This window comes from Gastrolobium bilobum, unplaced genomic scaffold (genome assembly GCF_033153095.1).
Source record: "Gastrolobium bilobum isolate Gb01-03AN ecotype WA unplaced genomic scaffold, APGP_CSIRO_Gbil_v1 utg5369, whole genome shotgun sequence".
Lineage (NCBI taxonomy): Eukaryota > Viridiplantae > Streptophyta > Magnoliopsida > Fabales > Fabaceae > Gastrolobium > Gastrolobium bilobum.
Window position 1 is genome coordinate 865,946 of NW_026899621.1, and position 25,203 is coordinate 891,148.

Here is a 25,203-nt window from a genome sequence, read left to right on the forward strand (position 1 = left end):
TGTTTTTTATCTCATATGCCCCTGTGGTTTTTTATTTTTTACCAAGCACACGGGCATATGTGATACAAAAAAACCATAAGGGCATAAGTGATTCTGAAGCAAACCGCATGAGAATTGGTGAACTTTTCTCTTTTTTCTAACATACGGGTCTCACATGCTTTTTGTCTCTACAACATGAGAATTCAATTCTCGTGTTAAATGACAAATATAAAACCCTTAAAATATACATCAAATTTAAAATTGAGATCATAAAACATAACATCATAATAATCACATAAAAGGAAAGGGATTAAACCTAGGAACAGGGACACATATAATGGGGTGAGCCCTTGGAAGAGTCATCCCTGGCTTTTCTTCCATGTCAACGGTGCCATTGCCATCATCAACTTTCCATTCAAAACACTGAATCATTGCAGCCAGATTCACATGCACAACCTGCAGCCCCAAAGAGGTTCCAGGACACCCTCTTCTTCCACTCCCGAATGGAATAAGATGATAATTCTGTCCCCTAACATCGAATTTACTCAGCCCATTTCCCTCTTCACCAATAAACCTCTCTGGCCTGAACTCAAGTGGGTTCTGCCATTGATTGGGGTCCCTACCAATAGCCCAAACATTGATAAATAATCGAGTCTTGGCTTCTATATCATAACCACCAACTATGGCCCTTTTAGATGACTCCCTAAATAATAATGGACCTGCAGGGTGAAGCCTAAATGTTTCTTTAACTATGGCTTGCAGGTAAGGAAGGTTAACAATATCTGATTCTTCCACTATTCTACTCTTTCCAATCACTTCATCAATTTCTTGCCTTGCTTTCTCCATCACATTTGGGTTGTTGATTAACTCTGCCATAGCCCATTCCATAGTCACTGATGACGTGTCAGTCCCTGCTACAAATATGTCCTGTATATTGTCATTAGAAACAACAGCACATCAGTATATAAATAAGGAATAATATTTTTGTTTTTGTTGTATAATTTTTTTTTTCCCCATTACACTCACGTAAGAGTGAGGATATTATCTTATATCACATCTTATTCTTAGAGATTAGAATTAGTACATGCAGAAATGAAGAACAAGAAAATTATTAAAAAAAAAAAAAAACCTGCATCATTTCCTTTGTTGACCAACTTTTTTAGGAGTAGAAATTTCAAAAATTATGAGCATGGACTTACTTACCATTATAAAGGCCTTTATGTTCTCTTTATTCAATTTAATTTCAGAACTATCATCTTCATGTATGTCTAACAAAACATCAAGTATATCCTTAATTTGATGTGTTCCACCCATTTCCTTGGTTTTTTTTCTTTCCTCTTCATGCTCCTTTATCACTCTGTCCAACATGGTGTCAAACCTGAACTGAATCTCACTGAGCCTCTTGTTGAACCCCTGCAAATCAAAACCCTTCAAGAACCAAATGAAATCCGATATATTGAACTTCCCCAATAGCTCTGCCGTATCCGCCACCAGCTTCCTCACCTCTTCTGTTTCGTTGTCGTTTTCAGAAACCCTTTGACTCAGAGTCATTCTTGAAACGATGTTACTCGAAAGCGTCATGAGTTCTGCTCCAACATCCAAGGCCTCACAAGCGATCCCTTTCTTGAACACAAGTTTGATGAATCTCTTCGTTTCTTGCTGCCTCACATGAAGGAGCCGATCAAGCATGCGGCCACCGAGAAGTTCAGACATGCAGAGCTTCTTCATGAACTTCCAATAGGGTCCATAAGGTGCAAACGTGAAGTCTTGGAAGCCGTAGGTTAAGCTCTTAACGGCAACGGTTTGAGCAGGGCGGTTGGAGAATGAGGTTTCGTGAGTTTTGAGGAACTCTTTGGCAGCTTCTGCGGTGGAAGCTACCACGCAAGGGACAGAGCCAAGGAAAAGGTGTATTATGGGTCCATAGCGGATTGAGAGCTTGTGAAAATCTTGGTGAGGTATTGGAGATAGAAGGTGAAGGTGTCCAATGATGGGTAGGGACCATGGACTCGGTGGAAGGAGGATCTTGTTTTGTTTTCTCCTAAGTATGGATCTAAGAAGGATGGTGGAGAGCACACAAATGATGAAGACTTGAATATAGTCTTGAAAATCATCCATTCCTTGAATACTATGAAGTGTTTTTATTGGCTGTGCATTTGGGTTAGTAATATAGGAGATAAATGTTTACAATTTCAGATCTCTACAATAGCTAGATGTTTGTTGGAAAATGAAGGCTTTTGGTAAGTGGCATTTAAAGTTGAGGAAACACTGCCAATCGCTTTGGATTCTTTCGTCTAAAAAAGTGGTAATACGGTCACGTTATTACATTACAATTTTTCATTCAAAAATTATACATTTTTTTCTATTTTATTTCATAATCAATGAGTAAAAATGAGTAGTTTGAGATCAAATAACATAACCATATAACCATTTCAAAGGAGAACATATAAATCAACTGCCAATAGTTATGGAATGATGGGTATAGGGGACAGTTTGCAGGAAATTAATTAATTAACAAGGAAAAACCTAGCATTCATTAGAGAAACAGGAGAGGGGATGGACAGAGACAACCAATGTGGGCAATTTGTTCATTACAAACGTCAAACTAGTCGGTAATATGGGCTAGCAGCCTAGCACATGTTGCTTGGTTTATCCATCAAGTGGGAGACTCCAATTGTAATAAGAATATTGTTTCATACCATTAGATGCAAATTCTAGATTGGTTTGTGTTTTTAATTGTTATTTGAGTAATTGTTTTTCGCGAAGAGATTTTTTTTTTCTTTTTTCTTTTGGGTACATGTATTAGATTTTAAAAGAGACTCTTGTTAGAATGGACTCCTAATAAAGACTTTGGTATGTTTGGAAGAACTAGCTTATTTATTTTAAAAATGTTTTTTTTACAAAAAAGCTAAAGTTATTTAGTTTTTTGAAAAAAAAATTGGTTTTTGATTTTTATTTGTTTAGAAGCTAAAATTTTTAGCTTAAAAAAAACAAGTTTTTGATTTTGTTGTAATTTCTAATTTTTTTTTTTAAAGTAGACGTTCAAACGAATTTTGTAATAACAAAATGCTTTTTTTTTTTTTTTGTGAAAAAAAGTAATTTTTGTAGAAAAAAACATGTCCAAATAGGCTTTTATCTTGATTTTCCTTTTTTAGAGATTATCTCCCGATAATCCTATAGTCCTTATGAACTAATCCAGAGTTTGGGGCAGATCCGAAATTAAAATTTTAAATTCATCTTAAAAATGATATTGAGTGAGATCGAACACATGTTTTAGAATTAAGATTTTAAATTTCTTCTAAAAATGATACTGAAAATAATCAAATATATACTCTTACCCTAGGTGCCCAACTCCCACGTGTCAACTCAGTTAAATCATTTGGTTGAATTTCCTTTTAAAACCATGAAAGTAAGTTGGCATGTAGCTTTACGGAACCAACTTTTTTATTTTGAAACACTTTCCATTGTCTACGCTACAGCCTGTTTTTACATCCACCCTCCCCAGAGACCATCTTGTAGATAATAATTGTTAACATAAAATTAATGAATTTTATGAGAGTTATGTTGTAGAAAAAGTGATTGTGTAGTGTTATAGAGATTCATTTTGCGTGCTGTAGTTTTATTTTTTTTTCAAAAAGTGTGGGCCCCACAAAATGTTGTGTGTGTAGAAAATTTTGTTGTGTCATGTTAAATGAAAAATGCAAACCCCAAAATTAATATGGGTTTAGTGTGTAACTTTTTAAAAAAGATGTAAGTTATGTCCTTTTAATTTTTTACTCTATGTATTTCCTAGGGTACATATTTATAACATAAAAAGTTACTCTTTTTTTTTCAATTTTCACGTCAGCTGATTGATTGAGGAGAGAAAAAAAATATGTTATAACTATATACTTCTGAGAGTACATAGAATAAAAAAACTAAAAGAACATAACTTACGTCGTTTTATAGCACAAATAATTTTCTCAATTAATATACATAATTACTTCTAAGTCATTGTCATGATCTTCGTTATGCAATACGCATTTCATATCATAGTCAAAATAGACTATTCATTCCCTTCAACAAATATGGGCAAAATGACTGTACTACTAAGAAATGAAAAATGTTTCTCCAAGTGAAAGATGTTCTGAAATGTATTTCCGATGTAAAGCAGTCAAACGCGTTGGTCAACATGACGCGAATGGTCCCGTCAGTGTGCCTGGCGCGATTGGATGACATGTAGGCAGTCTATGCAGTGCCGTCAATCACCTTGACGTGTCCAGATCAGATCTGTCAGCCAAAATCACTCTTCTTGACTTTCCCAAACCCGTCAGCTCCCATGCCGCCTTCCACTAACACCCCCGCTTTCATGATATACAATACAGGTTATATAATATATAATAAAAATTACATGTCACTCAATCGCGTCAGTCACATTAACATGACCATTCGTGTCATATTGACCAACGTGCTTGACTGCTTTACACCGGAAAACATTTAAGAACAACTTTCACTTGGAGAAACATTTCTTGTTTCTTAGTAGTACGGTCGTTTTGCCACAAATATGTCCTGGATTGTAAAGAACCAATTCAACCCAAAAGCTTAAGCTGTTGGGTGAGGTTACATTAATGGTTTTATATATCTCTACACGCTCCCTCACACGAGAGTTCACTGCGCTTGAAGAGTGGATAATGCACAGGCCCACCTACCTGTGCGAACAAAGAAATTTCACTTGAAATAAAGTGGGGGGCGGCGAGGATCGAACATGGGACACGAGGCTTTGATACCATGTAAAGAACCAATTCAACCCAAAAGCTTAAGTTGTTGGGAGAGGAGTGAGGTTACATTAATGGTTGTATATATCTCAACATGAATATTGCATGTGTATATTAGGGATAAAAATTAGCATATGCAAACTCAAAAGTGTAACATCCCGGGCGCTGACGAGGGCGGGGAGTGATCGCCGGAGCGAAAGGGCATGGACAAGGAGTGGCTCCTGGCAGGCTTCCAGCGACAGGGGGTACATGAATGAATTGAATCAACACCCGAAAGATAGGGATTCTAGAGACTGTGCTTGTATGAGACGGTACAGTTGGGAATGACTTATAAGAATTAATTGGTACTACCTATACTAACAAGATGCATCTACTTTTCGGTAGCCCGGAACGGAAGAACTCCATAGTTAAGCGTGCTTAACTTGGGGCAATTCTGGGATGGGTGACCTCCTGAGAAGTTTTTTCGGGAAGTGTGCGAGTGAGGACAAAGCACACTGAAAATTCTCGTGTTAGTGTGTGGGGACAGTCGTTGATCCTTGCAAGTTGCCAGGCGTTACAAGTGGTATCAGAGCAGAGCCTCTCTTCCAGTACGGTGAGATGCATCTACTTTTCGGTAGGCCGGAACGGAAGAACTCTATAGTTAAGCGTGCTTGACTTGGGGCAATTCTGGGATGGGCGACCTCCTGGGAAGTTTTCCCGAGAAGTGTGCGAGTAAGGAAAAAACACACTGAAAAGTCTCGTGTTAGTGTGTGGGGGTTGATCCTTGCAAGTTGCCAGGCGTTACAAAAAGCAGATATTAGATATTTATAATATGATAGGATGTTGTTGAAATTCAGTGGAGATAAAATTTGAGAATTATTTCTGGTTTCCTTTGATTTCTTAAAAACAGAAAAGATGAGTAAAGAGAGAAAGATTCACACGCTGATTTTTACTTGTTCAGAAACTTGTGTTACCAAGTTTCCTACGTCAAGGATCAATTTAGGGAGACCACTCCCTGACACTTGCACTAATTAAAACAAGAACAAAAGAATACAATATTCAGTTTCAGGCAAAAATAACCAAAACCCCCAAAGAAACCCTAAAGCCCCAAATTGCATTCAACAGATCAATAAACCTAAACAGCAAGGCTTTAAAAGATGCAATTGAACACAAGTTCAGAGAACAGCAACCAGCAACCACACACATAGACTCAGTTGTGATACCAGAATCCCACGTGAAGCAGAAGCCCTTCTCCACACTTCTTGATGTCTTCAAGAAGCCGCCGTCGAGTAGCACCTTGGTCTTCAACCACCACCAAGCTCCGGTGATGAACCTGCAAACACAAGAGAGAACAACAGCCAAGAAAAACTCGATGCAATCTGATTAGTAGATCAGATTTGGTTTTTGAGCAAAACCCTAGCAGAGCAAAACAAGGAGAACTTTGATACTCAATATCGCGTACAAGAAAGAGTGCAGCAATGAGCATCAAATGTGTTTTTTTTTTCACACACATATACCAATCAGCAAAGTTAGTATACCACATGTATACAAAACGCAACGTTTCAATAAAAGATATAATGTTACCAACATGACCTTTTATCAATACAATAATATAAAACTTGGCAAGGCTACATATGGAAATACAGTTTTAACAGATGTGATTTTCGCATCTTATCCTAACCTCCAATAAGGAAAAGAAAATTATCCGAAAAAAACAGCATCATTTCCTTTGTTGACCAACTTGGAAGGAGTAGAAAATTGTGAACATAGACTAACTTACCATTATAAAGGCCTTTATGTTCTCTTTAGTCAATTTCTTTTCAGAAGTCTCATCTTCGTACATGTCTAATAAAACATCAAGTATATCCTTAATTTGATGTGTGTTCCAACGAGAAGTTCATTAGTTCAGTCATGTAGAGCTTCTTCATGAACTTCCAATAGGGGTCCATAAGATGAAAACATAATGAAGTCTTGGAAGGCGTAGATTAAGCTCTCAACGGCAACGGTTTGAGCAGGGCGGTTGGAGAAGGAGATTTCATGAGTTTTGAGGAACTCTTTGGCAGCTTCTGCGGTGGAAGCTACGACACAAGGGACAGAGCTTGGAAAAATCACGATAAGGTATTGGGGAGAGAAGTTGGTGGTGTCCAATGATGGGTAGTACCGGTGGACTCGGTGGAGGGAGGACCTTGTTTTGTTTTCTCCATTGTATGGATCCAAGAAGAATGCTGGAGAGCACACAAAAGAGTAAGACTTGGACATAGCATGGAAAATCAGTCATACCTCGAATACCATGAAGTTTTTTTATTGGCTATGCATTTGGGGTAGCAACATAGGAGTAAATACTAAATAGACATCCTCCAAGTCTTAATAGTCATGTAACGAAGGCCATAAGAGACAGATTGGGAGTAAACTAATTAATTAACATAGCAATATCTAGCATTTATGAAAGAAACAGATGGAGAGGATCATTCACTGAACTTGCAGGAGAGATTTATTTATTAAAAACGCCAACCTAGTCAGCTATGGGGGCTAGTGCATGTAAAGAATATTGTTTTATGCCACTTGATGAAAATTCTAGTTTGGTTTGTGGTTTTTAATTGTTATTTTGGCAATTATTTTTCATGAAGATATTATAAAATAAACTCTTGTTAGAATCGACTCTACTTTATCTAGCATACCCATTTAAAAACATGAGAGTAAGTTGGCAAATAGCTTTATGGCACCAATTTTTTATTTTGAAACTCTTTCCATTATCTTCTCTACAGCCTGTTTTGCATTCCCCTCCCCACACCCTGTAGATCACATTTGTAACTTAAAAAAAAAAAAAAATTAAAGTAAGGCATCACAATTATGTCAAACTAAAGACCCGGTTTGTGATTAATATAGATAATGACTTTTGTGTCATTGTCATGATCTACCTTATGCAATCTTTAATCCCTCTGGAATAATCTTCATCTAAGCGTTCATTGAGCCCAGAGAGAGTCCGTGAAACTGATAATTATGATTATATATAACAACGAAACAAGAAGAACCAAAGTTTATATTTTCAATTTGAAGTTGGTTTCTTACTTTTTTTACCCCAAGCTTGATCACAATCACATGGGAGGAAAAGGATTAAGCCTAGGCACTGGGACACAAATCAAGGGATGAGCTCTTGAAAGGGTTAACCCGGGTTTCTCTTCCATGTCAACAGTATCATTGCCTCCACTAACCTTCCATTCAAAACACTGAATCATAGCAGCAAGGTTGGTCTGCACAACCTGCAAAGCCAGTGAGGTTCCAGGACAGCCTCTTCTTCCACTCCCAAATGGAATTAGGTGAAAATGTTGTCCCCTCACATCTAATTGGCTCTTCCCACTTCCCTCTTCACTAATAAACCTTTCTGGTCTGAACTCAAGTGGGTTCTCCCAGTGATTGGGGTCCCTGCCAATAGCCCACACATTAATAAACAACTGGGTCTTTGATGGAATCTCATAGCCCCAGATAGTGCAGCTTTCAGATGATTCTCTGACAATTAATGGACCTGTGGGGTGAATCCTCAGTGTTTCTTTAACTATAGCTTGCAGGTATGGAAGGTTGACAAGGTCAGATTCTTCTACTATTCTACTATTTCCAATTACAGCATTGATCTCTTTCCTTGCTCTCTCCATCACATATGGGTGGTTAATCAATTCAGCCAGAGCCCATTCAGTGGTTAAGGCTGAAGTGTCAGTTCCTGCCATAAATATATCCTGCAAAATTTATAAATCATATGTAATCAGTTTGTGTTAAGTTTGTTTAACAAACTGTGTTATCACTCCCTCATTTGCATTATGGCAATTGGCATAAGCTTAAAAAGTCTGGATTTGGAGACAAGCACAACACTTGCATGAAGTTCAGGAAGCTCTATTGCTATGTCTACTTACAAAATTTATACAACAGTTATAAAGAATGCAAAGCACCCAATTCAATCCAAAATTCGAACTTGTGATCACTTGATAATCAACTCAGATATCATATAAAGTAATCAATTTAACGCAAAATTTAATCTTGGAATTAATTACCATATTAATCATTTTATATTATTATCTCTAAAAAAGGAAAATATAATTTTGATCTTACCAAGATGAAGGCCTTTAAGTTCTCTATTGTCAATTTTATGTCAGAGCTCTCATCTTCAAGTATGTCCATTAATATATCAAGTAGATCCTTGATCTGACCATCTCCTCCACCTAGTTCCTTTCTTTTTCTCCTTTCCTCTTCATGCTCCTTGATCACCCTCTCCATCATGGTGTCAAACCTGTCCCGAATTTCCTTGAGCCTTTTGCTGAACCCCTGCAAATCCCAGTTCTTAAAGAACCAAATGAAGTCGGAAACATTAAACTTCCCCGTGAGATGCGTGGTGTCTTGCACCAACTTCCTCACCTCTTCAGCTTCACCTTCATTTTCCATGCATGTTTGGCTCATAATCATCCTTGACACAATGTTATTCGCTAGTGTCATTAATTCTCCTCCAACCTCAATGGCCTCACCCGCGTTCCCTTTCTTGAGTAAAAGTCTCAAAAACCTGGTTGTTTCTTCTCTCCTCACAGGAAGAAGTTGGCTGAGTGTGTGACCACCCAGAAGTTCAGACATGCATATTTTCTTCATGAATTTCCAATAAGGTCCATATGGGGCGAAGGAGAAGTCTTGGGAGCCATATGTAAGATAATCAACAGCAGAACTTTGAGGACGGTTGGAGAAGTTATTTTCGTGAGTTTTAAGGAACTCTCTTGCAGCTTCTGGTGTGGAAGCAACGACACAAGGGACAGAACCAAGGAAAAGGTGCATTATGGGTCCATAGCGGGTTGAGAGCTTATGAAGAGCCTGGTGAGGTATTGGAGCAAGAAGGTGGAGGTGTCCAATGATGGGTATGGCTAGTGGACTTGGTGGTCGATGAGCTTTGTTCTTTGTTTTGTTGAGTAAAGCTCGAATAAGGATTATGGAGACTAGCCAAATGATAAAAAGTAGGATGTAACCTTGGTATTCAGCCATAATTGAATCTTTTCCAAGTAAATCAAAATATGTTGGTTACCTTGTTGCGTCGTATATAAGAAGGAGAGGAACTCTTCTCCCATTCTCTAGCACGAATTTCTTAATTTACTAGCTTTTGTTTGATGTTGTTCTCTGTTTTGGAAAGGGACATTTATGTATTGCTCTCAATTTTTGGGTAAGGCCGGCAACATGTCCGTTTTCAGACTTAGACAACATAAGCATTTGTGACCAAATCCAACCTCTAATTAAAAAAAAAATCAGCCGGTTTTCTTTGTTTGCAAAGAAAGCTCCGTTTATAGCTTACTGAGTTAGAGGCCGTTCACTAGCTGGTCATTCTTCTGATTTTATTTGAATATTTTACTATGGATAGAATAGAATTATATATAATGAAATGGAATAAAGTATTTTTTTTAATTACTTTGATATTTAGTAGTGGAATAAAGGAAATGTTGAATAGGAATATCCAAACGTTAAGGATCTACTCCTTTGTATATTCTTGTAATGTGGTTGATATTGATGCTCCGCTAATAGAAAGCGCTTGTGTACTTGCATAGACTTTGCCTGAGTCAGTATAAAACCAGAGTGGAGAATGTAATTAGTGTTAAGTATATACCTTAAATTAAGGGAGGATTATCCGTTGTTATGATCGTGGGATTGTGATTGCCTTCTAGAAAATACTTCCTGATTTGGTGGAATATCCATTGGTAGATATACATGAAAAGATTAAGGTGGAACCTAGTAAATTAGATTAGGCATTGGACACAATATAAGGGTCCATGTAGGAAAGTTTCCTTTCTTTATTTGGAAATAATAGTCTTATTTCTACACTTGAAATCTTACACTTATTAATGCTGAGTTGATTATTAGTTAAATTATTAACAGACTAACAATTTTTTTTTTCTAAGTGGAAAAATATGTTATTAATCCGTTAACCAAATGATACACATTGTCATCATTATCGTGTATAGGATAGGTGTAAATCAACTAACCTTTCTTGTAAGGGCTGTCAAGATACCGAATTCTGCAGACATAGATTTTGTTTAATAAAGAGTCACAGTTTCTACAGTAGTTATAAAATACTGAGATTTCTAAGGTCTGTGTTTTAGCGTTCGTATGCAACACACGGCAAATGTTTTTGAATGCCTACACAGAAAGTTATGCACTAGACCAGGAGCTGTCAGGAAACCGAATTCTGCTGAAACCGGTTCTGTTTCATAGGTAACCATAATTTCTACAAAAGTGGTAAAATTCTCAGACTCTTACTACGATAAGGTCTGTGTTTAATCTTTCATAATCAAAAAACGTCAAGTGTTTTGAATGCCTATATAGAAAGTTATGCACTTGAGACTAAGAGTAAGAGCTACCAGGAATTTGATTCCAGGGAAGAAGAGATGCAACAGTTTCAACTTCTAGATAATAGAAAGAATTCAGTTTACACGGTTTGAGTAGAGAATTCGGCATACACTTTTTACTATGGTAGGATTGGAACTCATACCCATATGTAAATTTTGGCTACGCTGCCTACAAGGTGTGGAAAACCGCACGTGCAACAGTTGATATTGGTAAAGAAATTTTGAAGGTCCTTTCAGAACATTTTGAATGAGTGTGTATATTGTGTGACTGATAAAGTCCTGCATCCAGAGCACCGGAACGTATGGGTTAAGCATGAAAGATATAATTGAAATGATCCATAAACATAATGCTTTTAAAGTTTTGGGTTGAAACGTGGAGATTAGTTTATTTATTATGAGTTTATCATTTAGACTCATTGATGTGTGGATGATAAACTCTCCTATTTTGGGCTCCCCTAATGGCCTAACACTCTTTGGTTTGGGGCATTATTGGGTAGATTTTGTTCTTTTCGCTGTTTGCTCATCATGTTATTTAGGATAAGAGCTTTAATGGTGCAATTATTCAGTGCATAAGTTTCTCTTCTTACTTTAAACATGGAATTCAATGTATTGATTTTTAGGTGCCTAATATTCTTACAACTTGATGGAAAAGGATATTTGATAACATGTATTTGAAGTTGTTCTGGCTCGCCCAATTGACTAGTCCAATATGGTCTGCCCAATACCATAAGGCCGATATCACCCCTGCTGCACCAACCCCACAACATTAGATCTGCCTTAACAGTATAGCCATATTAACACCCATGTAGCAGATTCCCAACTTGAGATATCAAAATGTCTTATTTGGGACATCCTTCATTCTCCTTTGTCTGCACCAAAATGTCCACTTTTTTTATGTCTTTCCCTGCATAACAACCGTTGCAGTGTTGACAAGGGCTGCAGAGTACCTTACCCCTGTAAGGTGCTGCTGTTATGGCTCTTCCCCATAACAGTTAACTTGGCTCACTTTACCACCCATGCATGGAGCTTAAATCTAATTATACATACTCCCTCCTTTCTCACCATGAACACACAATATCACTACAATTATGAGTTATTACTCTGTCAACTGAGAGAGCCATTGCAGCCATACTACACCGCCCACCATTGTCATACGTAGCATCTGAGGCTTTTCTTTATAGCCTTGGTCCATATCATTGCTGTTTAGGGCCTCCCTATAGTGATTATTACACACCTCTTGGGGTTACCTACATGGCTCTTACTCTTTACTAACAGTTCATAAGTCATCTCTCTTGGGCACAAGGAAAACATGACTTTGCGCAAGTTTATTCGGACAAAATATAGTGGCTGCCATATTTAGAAGAAATACTAGTACAAATTATGCTTGGTTGAGGCTGAAAGCACACTCAATTTTGTATATCTTAAAGGGGAAATATGTGGTACAAAATATCTCGCAACTTAGTGATAATTACTAATTTGGCTTGGAATAGAAGGAATTACTTGATGAACAATCTACTATCTAAACATTTTACAAATCGTAACACGCCATGAATTATTAACTACTAACTATCTTTATAGTCATACCTACTTTCGTACTATTTATTTAGAAAAATATATTTGCACACACAAAAAATAAATAGGATCCATTTTTTTTTTCTCTCTTCTCATTTGATGTATTTTTTTGTGTATTACATAAGATAAAATTATCTCATGCAACGTAAAAATATATTCCCCATTCATGTTATTTTCTTGTTGTTCTTGTATAGGTTTATTTTCTGTGTCCCTTACACTTGAAAAATAAGTTACATTTTTTTCAAAGCTTTTTCAATTATTAGGTGAAATTTCATGTCAATCTCACTAATAAAGAGTGGACTTAGTTATTGGGATTAGTATTTGTCCTTTTAAAAGGAAATAAAATTATATTGTAATATTTAAAAAAATTAAAAATTAAAAAATTAAAAATAAAAAAGAAATTAAATTAGATTACATTAATTAATTATTTAAAAGAAAATAATTAAATATTACATTTCAAGCATTAGTTGAAATAATCGTCCATGAAGGGAAATAGAAAAGTTAGTGGAAACTTGAAGCATTTTATTTTTACTAAATTGTTTTTATCCCAAACAACGAACAAAAAGAAAGGGATAAATTATTTAAAAAATAATAATTAAATTGTGCCACCAATGGTTAATATATTATAGTTTATGTATTTATACAATATATAGTCTTATGTATTTAGTTTACTGTTTCATAAATAAATTTTCTAATTTGATTAAATATATGATACAACTTTCAACTCATAACTACCTCTTGCAAATAAATAAATTCATAAACTCTCGTAGTCACTTAGTGGTGGTATCAAAACTAATAATTTAACTGGCTCAAGCATTTAAATATGGTAGTTGTGCTTTGGTGTGCCTGTATGAAATACTTGTCTTTAATCGCTCTTCATTCATAACTTGAGCAAATATTAAATATTTTTAGTTATACATCATAATAATTATTTTTTAGCTCATTTGTAATATTTTATTTCTTATTCGTATATATAAAAAAATATTTTGAACCTAAGTTTGTTCTTAATTTAGTATAAGATTTTAAAAATAAAGTAATTAAAAAAGGTGTTATCAATTTCTCTTAATAATTTAAAGGTTAACAGTTATTGATAACACTTTTACTTAGTAAATTACGCTTTTAAAAGATTTGTTCATCACATAATGGTACAAGAATTGGTGCTAGCGTGTATAGCTTTGACTAAAAATTTTGGAAGATACTTTTTCAACTATAAAACATTTTAATTCCAAATCAAATTAATGTGTATATATTTAGTCCATTATTTTATAGATGCGCAAGTGTAATATTTAAAAAATAAAAATAAAACCATAGGATTATTCTAGACAGACAACGTGGAATAGAGATAAGGTTGTTAAGATTTTTTGTTATATGCAATGATTGCTTTCTTAAAGTTTAGTTAGATTTAAATGGAAATTTAGTTACTTTAGTTACAATCCAAATAGGTGCAATGATTAAACTAGTAAAAAATGGTCAATGCATTTGCCTATATATACATAGATTTTATTAATATAATGTTAAAGGAAATAAGTTATCTCATGTCATAGAGATAAATTTGTGGGCTCCACCACCTAAAAAATAAAAAAAAGGTGGCACAGTTATCGAAGATTGTGTAGGAGAAAAATTTGTCACATGTAGCATAAGAGTAGTTTTTCCCATATACATATGTATATGATTGATCGTAAGAAAAGAAAAAGAAGGCAAAAATCACATAAAGGAAAGAATATGGTAGTTAAAATCTCGATTTATTACTATGATTTTACGATTTTATGATTTTTTCATCAAAATGATTTTATCAATATTCCAAATGATTTTATGTTTTTACGATATTTTTACGTTACGATTTTACGTTTTATAATTTTTTATCCCTTTTTCGATTTTACGTAAAATCTCGATTTTAACTATCTTGGGAAAGAAAACAGTGAGAAAAAGAAAGAGAGGAACCGAGAGAAAAGTAAAAGGAAAAATAAAAAGGAAAAGAAGAAAGTGTGAGGAAAGAGACAATGTAATATTGAGAGAGTAAAATTGTCTCTCATTTTTCTTCTTCTTAATTATTCTTGTAAAGATGATTTTTTATTTTGATAATGTTGTTATTATGCCAAACTCTTTTCTTTAGATTCTCTTATATTTAACTTTATTCTTTGATTTTATTATCTTCTTTTGCAAGTACCTTTAGTTTTAAAATCTTATTTATTCTTAAACTTGATTATTGACCGCGGAATTATTGGTACCAAATAAATATTAAGAGAATGTGTAAATTTTAACTGATGGAGACTGTTGTGAATTAACCCACAAGGGGATCAGATAGTTATAGGGTAAGGGACGTCTTATCATGACTTGAGCTCCGCCATAACATAACTTTACATATACAGGAGACCCACAAAATTGGAAATTAAATTAGTTTCAGTAAAATGTTACACAATTTATTATTTGTGGTTATTTCTGATATTATTTCATTTTTAAAAAATTACTTGAGAGAATGATATTTTTCGTTATTACGACTATAATGATTATAGTTAGAAGACCTCAATATTACTGAAATTTTTCTCACATATATTCGGTTTTTGTGCTAACCTTTTCAAAGAATCACAATGCCTAGCTTTTGCCTAATGGGTGAAGGATAAGGTGTTACTGTTTACTTCTACGATAATCGCATAGAGTTCTATGTTATAGTAAGAAATCAATGAGCTGCAGTAATATTTTATGCTACTAGTGTAGAAATCAAAACGTATAGATTTGATTACATGGGACTTGTATATTGTACAAATTTATGAGATCATGTACTTAAGTTGTATTACATGTAATTAACTAATGTAACATAGTTAGGGTGTAAGATTTGATGTAAAATAGTTTGAATATAAAATATATTTATCTGACTTGGTACCATGTATAAAATAAAATAACTTAGAAAGTTTGTATTATTTATTGATGTTCATATTTTCTCTATTTTATTATTCTTACAGTTAAAATATAATTTAAGAAGTAATGTGGTATTTCGTAACTAGTAGCTATACATGATGTTACATGTATCATTTTACTCAAAACTAATGTATTTTATAGTGAGAAAAATAAAAATTATGGTAGGAGAAATTGAGAATTTTTTAATTTAAATATTATATAAAAATTACTAATTTTAACTAAAATAATTGTCCTTTATAAGGACAAATATTTTTTCCTAAGTTATTCAGTAGGTTAAAGATAGAATTTCACCCAATAATTAAGAAAATATTCAAAAGATGTCAAAGAGTGTGTTTTAGTATTTCTCTTTGAAAATTAAAGGGAAAAGTTCAAAAAAAGTCCAATGATATTAGAGTAGCATTAATTTGTTAGGATCCTGATTGTAACTATCACGGTTTGTTACCTTGTATATTAAAATAGATTAGCTTGATTTATGCTTTCTGTTCCTTAGTTTTAGCTGATTTCCTGATGTAAATAGATTAGCTTGATTTATGCTTTCTGTTCCTTAAGTTTAGCTGATTTCCTGATGTAAATAGATTAGCTTGATTTATGCTTTCTGTTCCTTAAGTTTAGCTGATTTCCTGATGTAAACAATTGTAAATCTTGGTCTATATAATAGACCCAATTTCATATATCATCAAGCTGCAAATGACAGCAACTTCTGTTATGGTATCAAGAGCTTGACGATCAACAAGCCTTCATTTTTTTTTTTTTTTTCATCATGACTTCCGCACCTAAAACCTTCAAGGTTTCTGATTCTAAGTCACCCTTTTACATACACCCATCTTGGATCATCGACAGTGGTGCATCCCAACACATGACGGGCACACTCTCCTATCTATCCAATGTGCATTCTATTTCTCCTTGTTCTGTGGGACTGCCGAATGGAGTTCATGATATTGCTACGCAATGTGGCAGCATTACTTTGGGCTCTTCTCTTCATCTCTCCAATGTTCTTTATGTCCCTTCGTTGGCTTGTAATTTGATTTCTGTATCTCAGCTTCTGCGCCAGTCTTGCTTGGCATTGTTTGTTAATTCTGTTTGTTTGATACAGGACCTAAAGCAGAAGAGGACGATTGGAACGGGTGTTGAACGAGAAGGGGTGTATATATTGTGTGCATCATCAGCTTCTGCTCATGTTGCCAGTACGTCAGATTCTGCAGCACTATGGCATCGTCGTCTAGGACATCCATCTTCCCGTTATTTATCTTTGTTACCTTTTATTTCCAATGCAAATAATTTGGCTCCTTGTGACGTTTGTTGTAAAGCCAAACAACCACGAAGTCCTTTTCCTATTAATAATAAACGTTGTTTACATCCTTTTGATTTACTTCACTGTGATATATGGGGGCCATATCCTATGGCATCTACAACTGGTGCCCGCTATTTTTTAACTGTAGTCGATGATTTTAGTAGACATGTTTGGATTTTTTTGATGCGCAATAAAACTGAAACTTCCACATGTTTACTTCGGTTTCTCCACTTGGTTCGCACCCAATATGATGCATCTGTTAAGCGAATTCAGAGTGATAATGGGACTGAATTTTTGTCATCTGTAGTCCAAGAGGCTCTCTCATCCTACGGTATTCATCATCAATTATCATGCACTTACACCCCACAGCAAAATGGACGCGTTGAACGTCGTCATCGTCACATCCTCAACGTGGCTCGTGCTTTGCGTTTTGATGGTCACTTACCTATATCTCTTTGGGGAGAATGCATCTTGACCGCTGCTCACCTCATCAACAGGACACCGACTCCACTCCTTGGTGGTCAGTGTCCCTATGAAGTTTTGCATGGCACTCCACCAAAGTATGATCACTTACGGGTCTTTGGGAGTTTATGTTACACTACTGTTTTACCCAAACCACATGACAAGTTCGCTCCTCGCTCCCGTAAGTGTGTGTTTGTTGGCTACCCTTTCAACAAAAAAGGATGGAAGGTCATGGATATCTCCACTCATGAAATATTTGTTTCTCGTGATGTTTTATTTCATGAAACTATTTTTCCATTGGCTGCAACTTCATCTGCACCTTCTGTCCATGTACCGTCACCACAAGCTGTCTTCACCGATTATGATGTGGCACCTGTTACTGCTATTGATACTCCCACAGCGGAGCTTGATGACAGGGGGAGTTCGTCCTCCCCAGTTCCGGGTTCTATTACTTCATCCACGGATGTCCCTGGTTCACCGGTTCCGTTGACAGAACCCAACACTGCATCTGTGGCAGATATTCGTGAACAGCGTGCCAGACGTCCCCCATCTCATTTAAAGGATTATGTATGCAACACAATGACTACACCCTTTCCTCGTCTCTCCACTTCTCCAATCGACTCAGGTATTCAATATTCCATTGATCATTATGTTTCTAATGCATTATTTTCTTCGCACCATCAGATTTTTCTTGCCGCCGTGGATAGTAACCTGGAACCCAAATCATTTAAAGAGGCTATGCAATATCCTCATTGGCAGAAAGCCATGCAAGCCGAAATTGATGCATTGGAAGCCAATCATACTTGGCAAATTCAACCTCTCCCTTCTGGTAAGAAAGCTATTCCATGTAAGTGGGTGTACCGCATCAAGTACAATTCTGATGGAACCATTGAACGCTATAAAGCGCGTCTGGTTATTGCTGGGAACAATCAGATCGAAGGAGAAGATTACACTGAGACTTTTGCACCGGTGGCTAAAATGACAAGTGTGCGTACATTTTTATCTGTAGCTGTAGCTCGAAAATGGAGCATTTTTCAGCTGGATGTTCAAAATGCCTTTCTCCATGGCGATTTGGATGAAGAAGTCTTTATGCGTTTTCCTCCCGGTTTCTCCCAAACCAAGTCTGGTCACGCCTGTAAGCTTCAACGTTCACTTTATGGTCTCAAGCAATCCCCACGAAATTGGTTTGCTAAGCTTCGTAGTTCTCTCCTCAGTTTCGGCTTTGTTCAGTCTCGTGCTGATTATACGTTGTTCACTTACTCGACTGGTTCCCATTATGTTGCTATACTTGTCTATGTAGATGATATTTTGTTGGCAGGTAGTGATCCTTCTCTCTGTGACCGTGTCAAAGCTCATTTACAAACCTGGTTTAAAATTAAAGATCTTGGTCCCCTCAAGTATTTTCTTGGCATTGAATTTGCTCAAAGCAAGACCGGTTTGTTTCTTACTCAACGCAAATTTGCTTTGGATATTCTTAAGGAATGTGGACTTCAAAGTTGTAAACCGGTTGCTTATCCTATGGATCCCAATCACAAGCTTGCTCTTGCTGAAGGACCTCCGTTTGATGATCCTAAACGTTATAGACGTATTGTTGGCCGTCTTGTATATCTCACGATTACACGACCAGAACTTAGTTATGCAGTTCACACACTTTCTCAGTTTTTGCAGCATCCTATGCAGATACATTACGATGCGGCTATTCGTGTTCTTCGGTACATTAAGTCCAATCCTGGCCAAGGACTCCTTCTTCGATCTGACAGTGATCTTCTTCTTCGTGCCTATTGTGATTCGGATTGGGCTAGTTGTCCCTTGACTCGAAAATCAGTCACTGGTTATTTTGTTACTCTTGGACATTCTCCTATTTCTTGGAAAACCAAGAAGCAAAACACAATATCCCGCTCCTCTGCTGAAGCTGAATACCGTGCCATGGCAGCTGCGACTTCTGAGCTTATTTGGTTAAAGTCTTTTCTCAGCTCTCTTGATATTCCTCATGCAGCCCCTATGCAACTGTTTTGTGACAGTCAGTCTGCTATTCATATTGCTTCTAATCCAGTGTTCCATGAGCGTACCAAGCATATCGAGTTAGATTGCCATTTTGTTCGGGACTATCTTCTCAGCAAGACTATTTCTACTCAACATATCCCCACTAGTTCTCAACCCGCAGATATTATGACCAAAGCACTTGGATCCAAACAATTCGATTTTTTGACTTCCAAGTTGGGCATCTCCTCCCTCCATGCTCCACCTTGAGGGGGAGTATTAGAGTAGCATTAATTTGTTAGGATCCTGATTGTAACTATCACGGTTTGTTACCTTGTATATTAAAATAGATTAGCTTGATTTATGCTTTCTGTTCCTTAGTTTTAGCTGATTTCCTGATGTAAATAGATTAGCTTGATTTATGCTTTCTGTTCCTTAAGTTTAGCTGATTTCCTGATGTAAATAGATTAGCTTGATTTATGCTTTCTGTTCCTTAAGTTTAGCTGATTTCCTGATGTAAACAATTGTAAATCTTGGTCTATATAATAGACCCAATTTCATATATCATCAAGCTGCAAATGACAGCAACTTCTGTTAAATGATTTTGCTTTGAATCACATACACCGCTATATTTTGTTTTAATCACTTACCCCGATGATTTTTCACATCCACACCCTTCCTTAACACTATCAGAAGCTTAATTAAATATACATATTTTACCCTTCTTAGAAAAAGAAAATAGAGTGATAAAAAAAATAAAAATAAGACCAAATATTATGAAAACTTAAAACACTTAATCAAAAACTAAAAGAAAAAAATATAAGGAAAAAAAGATCAAATGCATCTACTAAAATAAAATAAAATAGATTAAGGACAAAAAAGAAAAGAAAAAATAAGACCAAATATGTTGAAAAATAAAATTTAAAAAAGTTTAAAAAAAATAGAAGAAAAATAAGATAAAAATAGAAGAAAAAGTTAAGATAAAAGATAAAATGTAAAAGAAATAAAAATCCATGCTGTAAAGAAATAGAAGAAAAATAAGATAAAATATAAATAAAAGAAAAAAAGAAATATGTGCTGTAAATTTTTAGTATATTTGATCTTACTTTTTATTTTTTATTTTTTTGCTCAGTCTATTTTATTCTTTTTTATTTAGGTATATTTGATCTTCTTTTTTTCTTTTCTTTCTTTTTTGTATTCGATCCATTTTCTTTATTTTTTTATTCAGATTATTTTTATTTTTAGTTTTTCTATCACTATTATGATTTTTCAATACATTTGGCCATTTTTTTCTTATATTTTTTTTCTTTAATCTATTTTTTTATTTAGACACATTTTTTTTTCTTCTATTTGTTTTTTTTAGTCTTTTATATGAGTGTTTTTTCTTCTATTTTTTTATGTTTTTTTTAGACAGATTTGTTTTTTTTTTTGTGAATTTTTCCCAAGAATATATATTATACATTTTTAAAGATCACCATTTGTACCACCCTTGGACAATACAAGTCGGCCCAAGATATTCGTTAGAGGGTGTTTGGTAGAGTAGAATTTTTTTTTTACTAGGCAAATACAATTACTAAGGATATAGTGCGAAAGTGATTTTGTTATGAAAATTTAAAAAAAATTGTTTGGTAGGTCAAATTATTATCAGAAAAATTGGCTTAAATTTTTTGAGTCTATGTTTAGTTGAAGATAAAATATTGATGAAAAAATGGATTAAAATGACGGAAATAACACTTGTAAAAATTTTTGAGTGTGTGGTCTGAAGGTTCAATAGGAGTTGATCTGTAAATTGAATTGTGATGAAGATATCTTTATAGAATTCTTATAATAAATTTTTTTATCCCTAACTAATGATAACAACAGGATAGGAGAATCAGCAAGGAATAAAAAATGACGTGTAAAGATTAATTTTTATCTCAGGTCAATCAAGCAAATAGGAGTGTTGTTTTTCCTATTGCAAATGAGAGTCGAAAGACACTTTAGATGAGGGACAATTTCGTCTGCAATTTAGCGCTCATTTTTTCTTTCCCTGTCAAACCCAAAATACCACTATCAATATGGTCTTTTGAAACAGTGCAAAACAAGAAATTTTGCAAATAAATCACGTTGCGTGGAGAAAGGATTCTCGTACCTAAATTTTTGTAACTCTTGTATCAAACATAGTCAAGTTGAAAAACCATTTCAAGTTACTTGAGTATCCCTACCAAACACCCCCTTAATAAATTTGGGTTCAAGTTTGGGAATCAAAAACTGAATTTGGAGGACTCTAGTCTGTACCATCTAAGCCGAATAAAGGTACGTTCAACATGAAAGTATAAAAACCAATATGGCAAACTGAGGCTACGTTGCATCGACACGGGACGTAAGATATGACATGACACTTCGACTCATTAATTCTAAAAAATGTTATATTTTGACACGTTAGGACACGTTTATGTAGTGTATATTATATTTAATATTCAATAATTTAACAAAAAAAATTAAAATAAACTTATAATATCCATCAATTTTGCAAAGAAACATAAGATATCTCAAATATTTATATTAAACTCAATAAAAAGTAATCATAATCTAACGAATCTAGTAGTTAGAACTAAAAATGCAACACGACACAACTCTCGAACTCTTTTTTGAGTCTTTGCAACGTGTGTTGGAGTGTCGGGAAGTGACGGAGTGTCGAGAAGTATCGGGAAGTGTCGGACACGATACGTCAGGTATTTTGAAGTGTCGGTGCATCATAGAATAGAGGTGGCAAAGTGGGCGTCCTGCTCGCCTCGCCCACTCTGCCAAAAAATGAGTCAGCCCGTCTTGCCCTGCTTTTGAAAGTGGGCTGAAAAACTTGGCTCGTCCCGCCCAGTTTGGCGGGTTGGGTGGATTGGCCTGCCAGCCCGAATCCATTTTACACTGACCCACCACGGCCCATCTATGCTCGTCATCAACCCGCCAAAAAATGAGCCTGACCCACTCTGCCCAACTTTTGAGATGGGTTGAAAAATCCAGCCTTCTCCGCCCCATTTAGCAGGTGGGGCGGATTCGCCGAGCCGAGCAGTTTTGCCGGCTCTAATGGTAAATATATATAAACCGATATATATATATATATATATATATATATATATATATATATATATATATATATCGGTAGGATCCTTTGACACCAGTGTCAAATTTTAAATTTGACACCTCATCTGAGAGCCGTTAGATCAAAAAAGATCAACGACTCTGATTTGCAAGCATGTGACACCATTGATCTTTTTTGATCTAAGGGCTCTCAGATGAGGTGTCAAATTTGAAATTTGACACTGGTGTCAAAGGATCCTACCTCATATATATATATATATATATATATATATATATATATATATATATATATATATATATATATATATATATGAGAGGTTATACTTACAACCTTTTTTTTTACAACCATATATCATAACCGTTGATTTTCGCCAATCAACGGTTATGATTTTTGCAAATTAAACTCATTAATTTTCACAAATATATATATATATATATATATATATATATATATATATATATATATATATATATATTTCTAGAGGTAGGATCCTTTGACACCAGTGTCAAATTTGAAATTTGATACCTCATTTGAGAGCCGTTAGATAAAAAAAGATCAATGGTGTCATATGCTTACAAATCAGAGTCGTTGATTTTTTTTTTTTTGAGGTGTCTGTCAAATTTTAAATTTGATACTGATGTCTTATATATATACATATATGGGAAAAGTATTTCTACAATCACTTTAGATAAGGTTGTCTACAGCTACCATTTTTCACTAAGTACGACCGGTCGTACTTAGTTATAACAATAAAGCTGTTCTTTTTTTTCTCTTCCTCAGACATTGTCGGTTGACGTGGCGGAGAGAGAAAATGCAATTTTAATGTACGATCGGTCGTACTTAGTGAAAAAAAAGTAGCTGTAGACAACCTTATCTAAAGAGTCAAAAATAAATATATATATATATATATATATATATATATATATATATCACGGGTATGTACGATTGTTGAGGTTCCTTGTTTGGCGAAAGATCACGAGGAGCAATGTACATGGCAAACAGATATAAACTGATATATAGAAGCAGAAGGTTGACGTTCTTATTAAAAATATCTAATACAATTTTAATTTACTGGGAATTCTGTACGATCACATTTTCTTTGCACCTATTATTTATTAGGTTGCATCACATGAAAGCTTGATGTACTTATTAAAATTTAATATATTTGTAATTTAATGAGAAATTTGTACGGCTTATGTCACCTAGTTTTTTTTTTTTTTTGATATCAGCTTATGTCACCTAGTTTTCGTTAGGATGCATCACATGAAAGCTTGATATAGTTATTACAAAGAGGATATCTTACAAATCTCATATTGATTGTATAGACAACTAATATGAGGTTTATAAGAATTTAGGTATTTTTACTCTTTAAATTAGCTTTTAGGGTGACGATATCATAACCTGTAGCAGGATAATCAATTTCCAATTAGCATAAAGTTTTTTTACACTATTACTGAAGTTATACTTGCTAAAGGTGGTTGTAAAGAGAAAAAAATTTTAAAAAAAATTTGATATGTAATTGAATGATGGTGGTGAGTGCATCAAAATAAACTTCTATTAAGAATTTCTAATACTTTTTAATTTGTTGAGAGTTCTGGACGGCTAAAATTCTATTTGGACTTATTTTTCGTGGGGTTGCATCTCATGAAAATAATATATGAATAATGAAAACCCAAATTCTTCTTAATTTGTCCATTTAAGTTAATTAATTATTTGATTAAGTAATCTCATTTTGTCTTGGTTTTTTGTGTGGCTTATTCCTTAACCCTTTGGCATTAGGATATCAATCTCAAGACAGAGAGATTGCTTACTGACGGAAGCCCATTGAGACGCTTTAATTATTTGGCAGAAGTTGTAAATACAAGTTAAAAAAAAGGAATCACATTAAGATGACAAGTAATGATTTTATTTTATTTAGAAAAGGGAAACTATAGTCTTTTCATGAAACGCTGTTATTATGACGTGAGTTAATTTTAAATCATAATTCCTTTGCTGGATTAATTCGTGAGAAACATTTTCACCAAGAATTGTGCAATAAAACACACCATGCTGAGCAATGTAATATATGGTAGGGAAATATAACACAACTATGCGAGGTAATCCTGGTACTTTTGATTGTGCTAACAGCATTATTTTCTGGAAATTAAATGCACTAACTTCAAAGTTAAAAAGGATTAAAACGAGTGATAGGGTAACAAACTAGAGGCTTTGCTAATCCTGTAGAAAATGATGATCCTTCTTCGATATTAACCTTATCTCCCCCTTTGATTTTCCATTCAAAACATTGGAACAACGCTGCAATTGTCACATGTATCGCCGTTAAAGCAAGGGAAGCCCCAGGACATCCCCTCCTGCCAAACCCAAATGGAATATACCTAAAATCATCACCGTTCATTTTAATCTCATGTTCAGCTCCACCGTTGATCCCTTCCAAGAACCTCTCCGGTATAAACTCCTCTGGGTTGACCCATGCTTCTGGGTCCCTCATGATGGCATAGACATTAATTAGTGTCCTGGTCTGGCCCTTTACATCATAGCCGTTGACTCTGCAGTCTTCTATAGATTGTCTAAGAGCAAAGGGTGCTGGTGGATGAGAGTCTTAACACTTCCTTCACAATAGCTTGGAGGTAAGGTAAATTTGGAACATCTGATTCACTCACCAACCTGCTAGTCCCCACCACTGCATCAATCTCTGTCCTTAGCTTCTTTAACACTCGTGGATTGTTCATGATCTCTGCCATGGTCCATTGTGATGCCACTGAAGAAGTGTCTGTTCCGCAAGGAAAATATCCTTGCATTTTGACACAAAACAAAGTATAATCAAAATCG

General features: G+C 34.9%; 2 protein-coding genes and 1 pseudogene across 2 annotated transcripts; all 3 read right to left on the minus strand.

Moving 5' to 3' along the window:
* Positions 1-270: 270 nt before the first annotated feature.
* LOC133292067 (cytochrome P450 93A3-like) lies at positions 271-2,094 on the minus strand. Its single transcript, XM_061490450.1, has 2 exons — positions 1,183-2,094; positions 271-906 (listed from the first exon to the last, which is right to left on the minus strand). The coding sequence occupies exons 1-2, from the start codon at positions 2,092-2,094 to the stop codon at positions 271-273; spliced, it is 1,548 nt and encodes a 515-aa protein (XP_061346434.1).
* A 5,710-nt stretch (positions 2,095-7,804) lies between these two features.
* LOC133292065 (cytochrome P450 93A2-like) lies at positions 7,805-9,722 on the minus strand. Its single transcript, XM_061490448.1, has 2 exons — positions 8,811-9,722; positions 7,805-8,440 (listed from the first exon to the last, which is right to left on the minus strand). The coding sequence occupies exons 1-2, from the start codon at positions 9,720-9,722 to the stop codon at positions 7,805-7,807; spliced, it is 1,548 nt and encodes a 515-aa protein (XP_061346432.1).
* A 14,816-nt stretch (positions 9,723-24,538) lies between these two features.
* On the minus strand, positions 24,539-25,172 carry LOC133292024 (cytochrome P450 93A2-like; annotated as a pseudogene).
* Between the last annotated feature and the right edge of the window lie 31 nt (positions 25,173-25,203).

What these genes read in the sequence shown, in the direction of transcription:
- LOC133292067 (XM_061490450.1), bottom strand. Translation starts at nt 2,094, where the DNA reads ATGGATGATTTTCAAGACTATATTCAAGTCTTCATCATTTGTGTGCTC. An exon ending in ACATAAAGGCCTTTATAATG is followed by an intron (nt 907 to 1,182) that starts GTAAGTAAGTCC and finishes GACAATATACAG; the next exon opens with GACATATTTGTAGCAGGGAC.
- LOC133292065 (XM_061490448.1), bottom strand. Translation starts at nt 9,722, where the DNA reads ATGGCTGAATACCAAGGTTACATCCTACTTTTTATCATTTGGCTAGTC. An exon ending in ACTTAAAGGCCTTCATCTTG is followed by an intron (nt 8,441 to 8,810) that starts GTAAGATCAAAA and finishes TAAATTTTGCAG; the next exon opens with GATATATTTATGGCAGGAAC.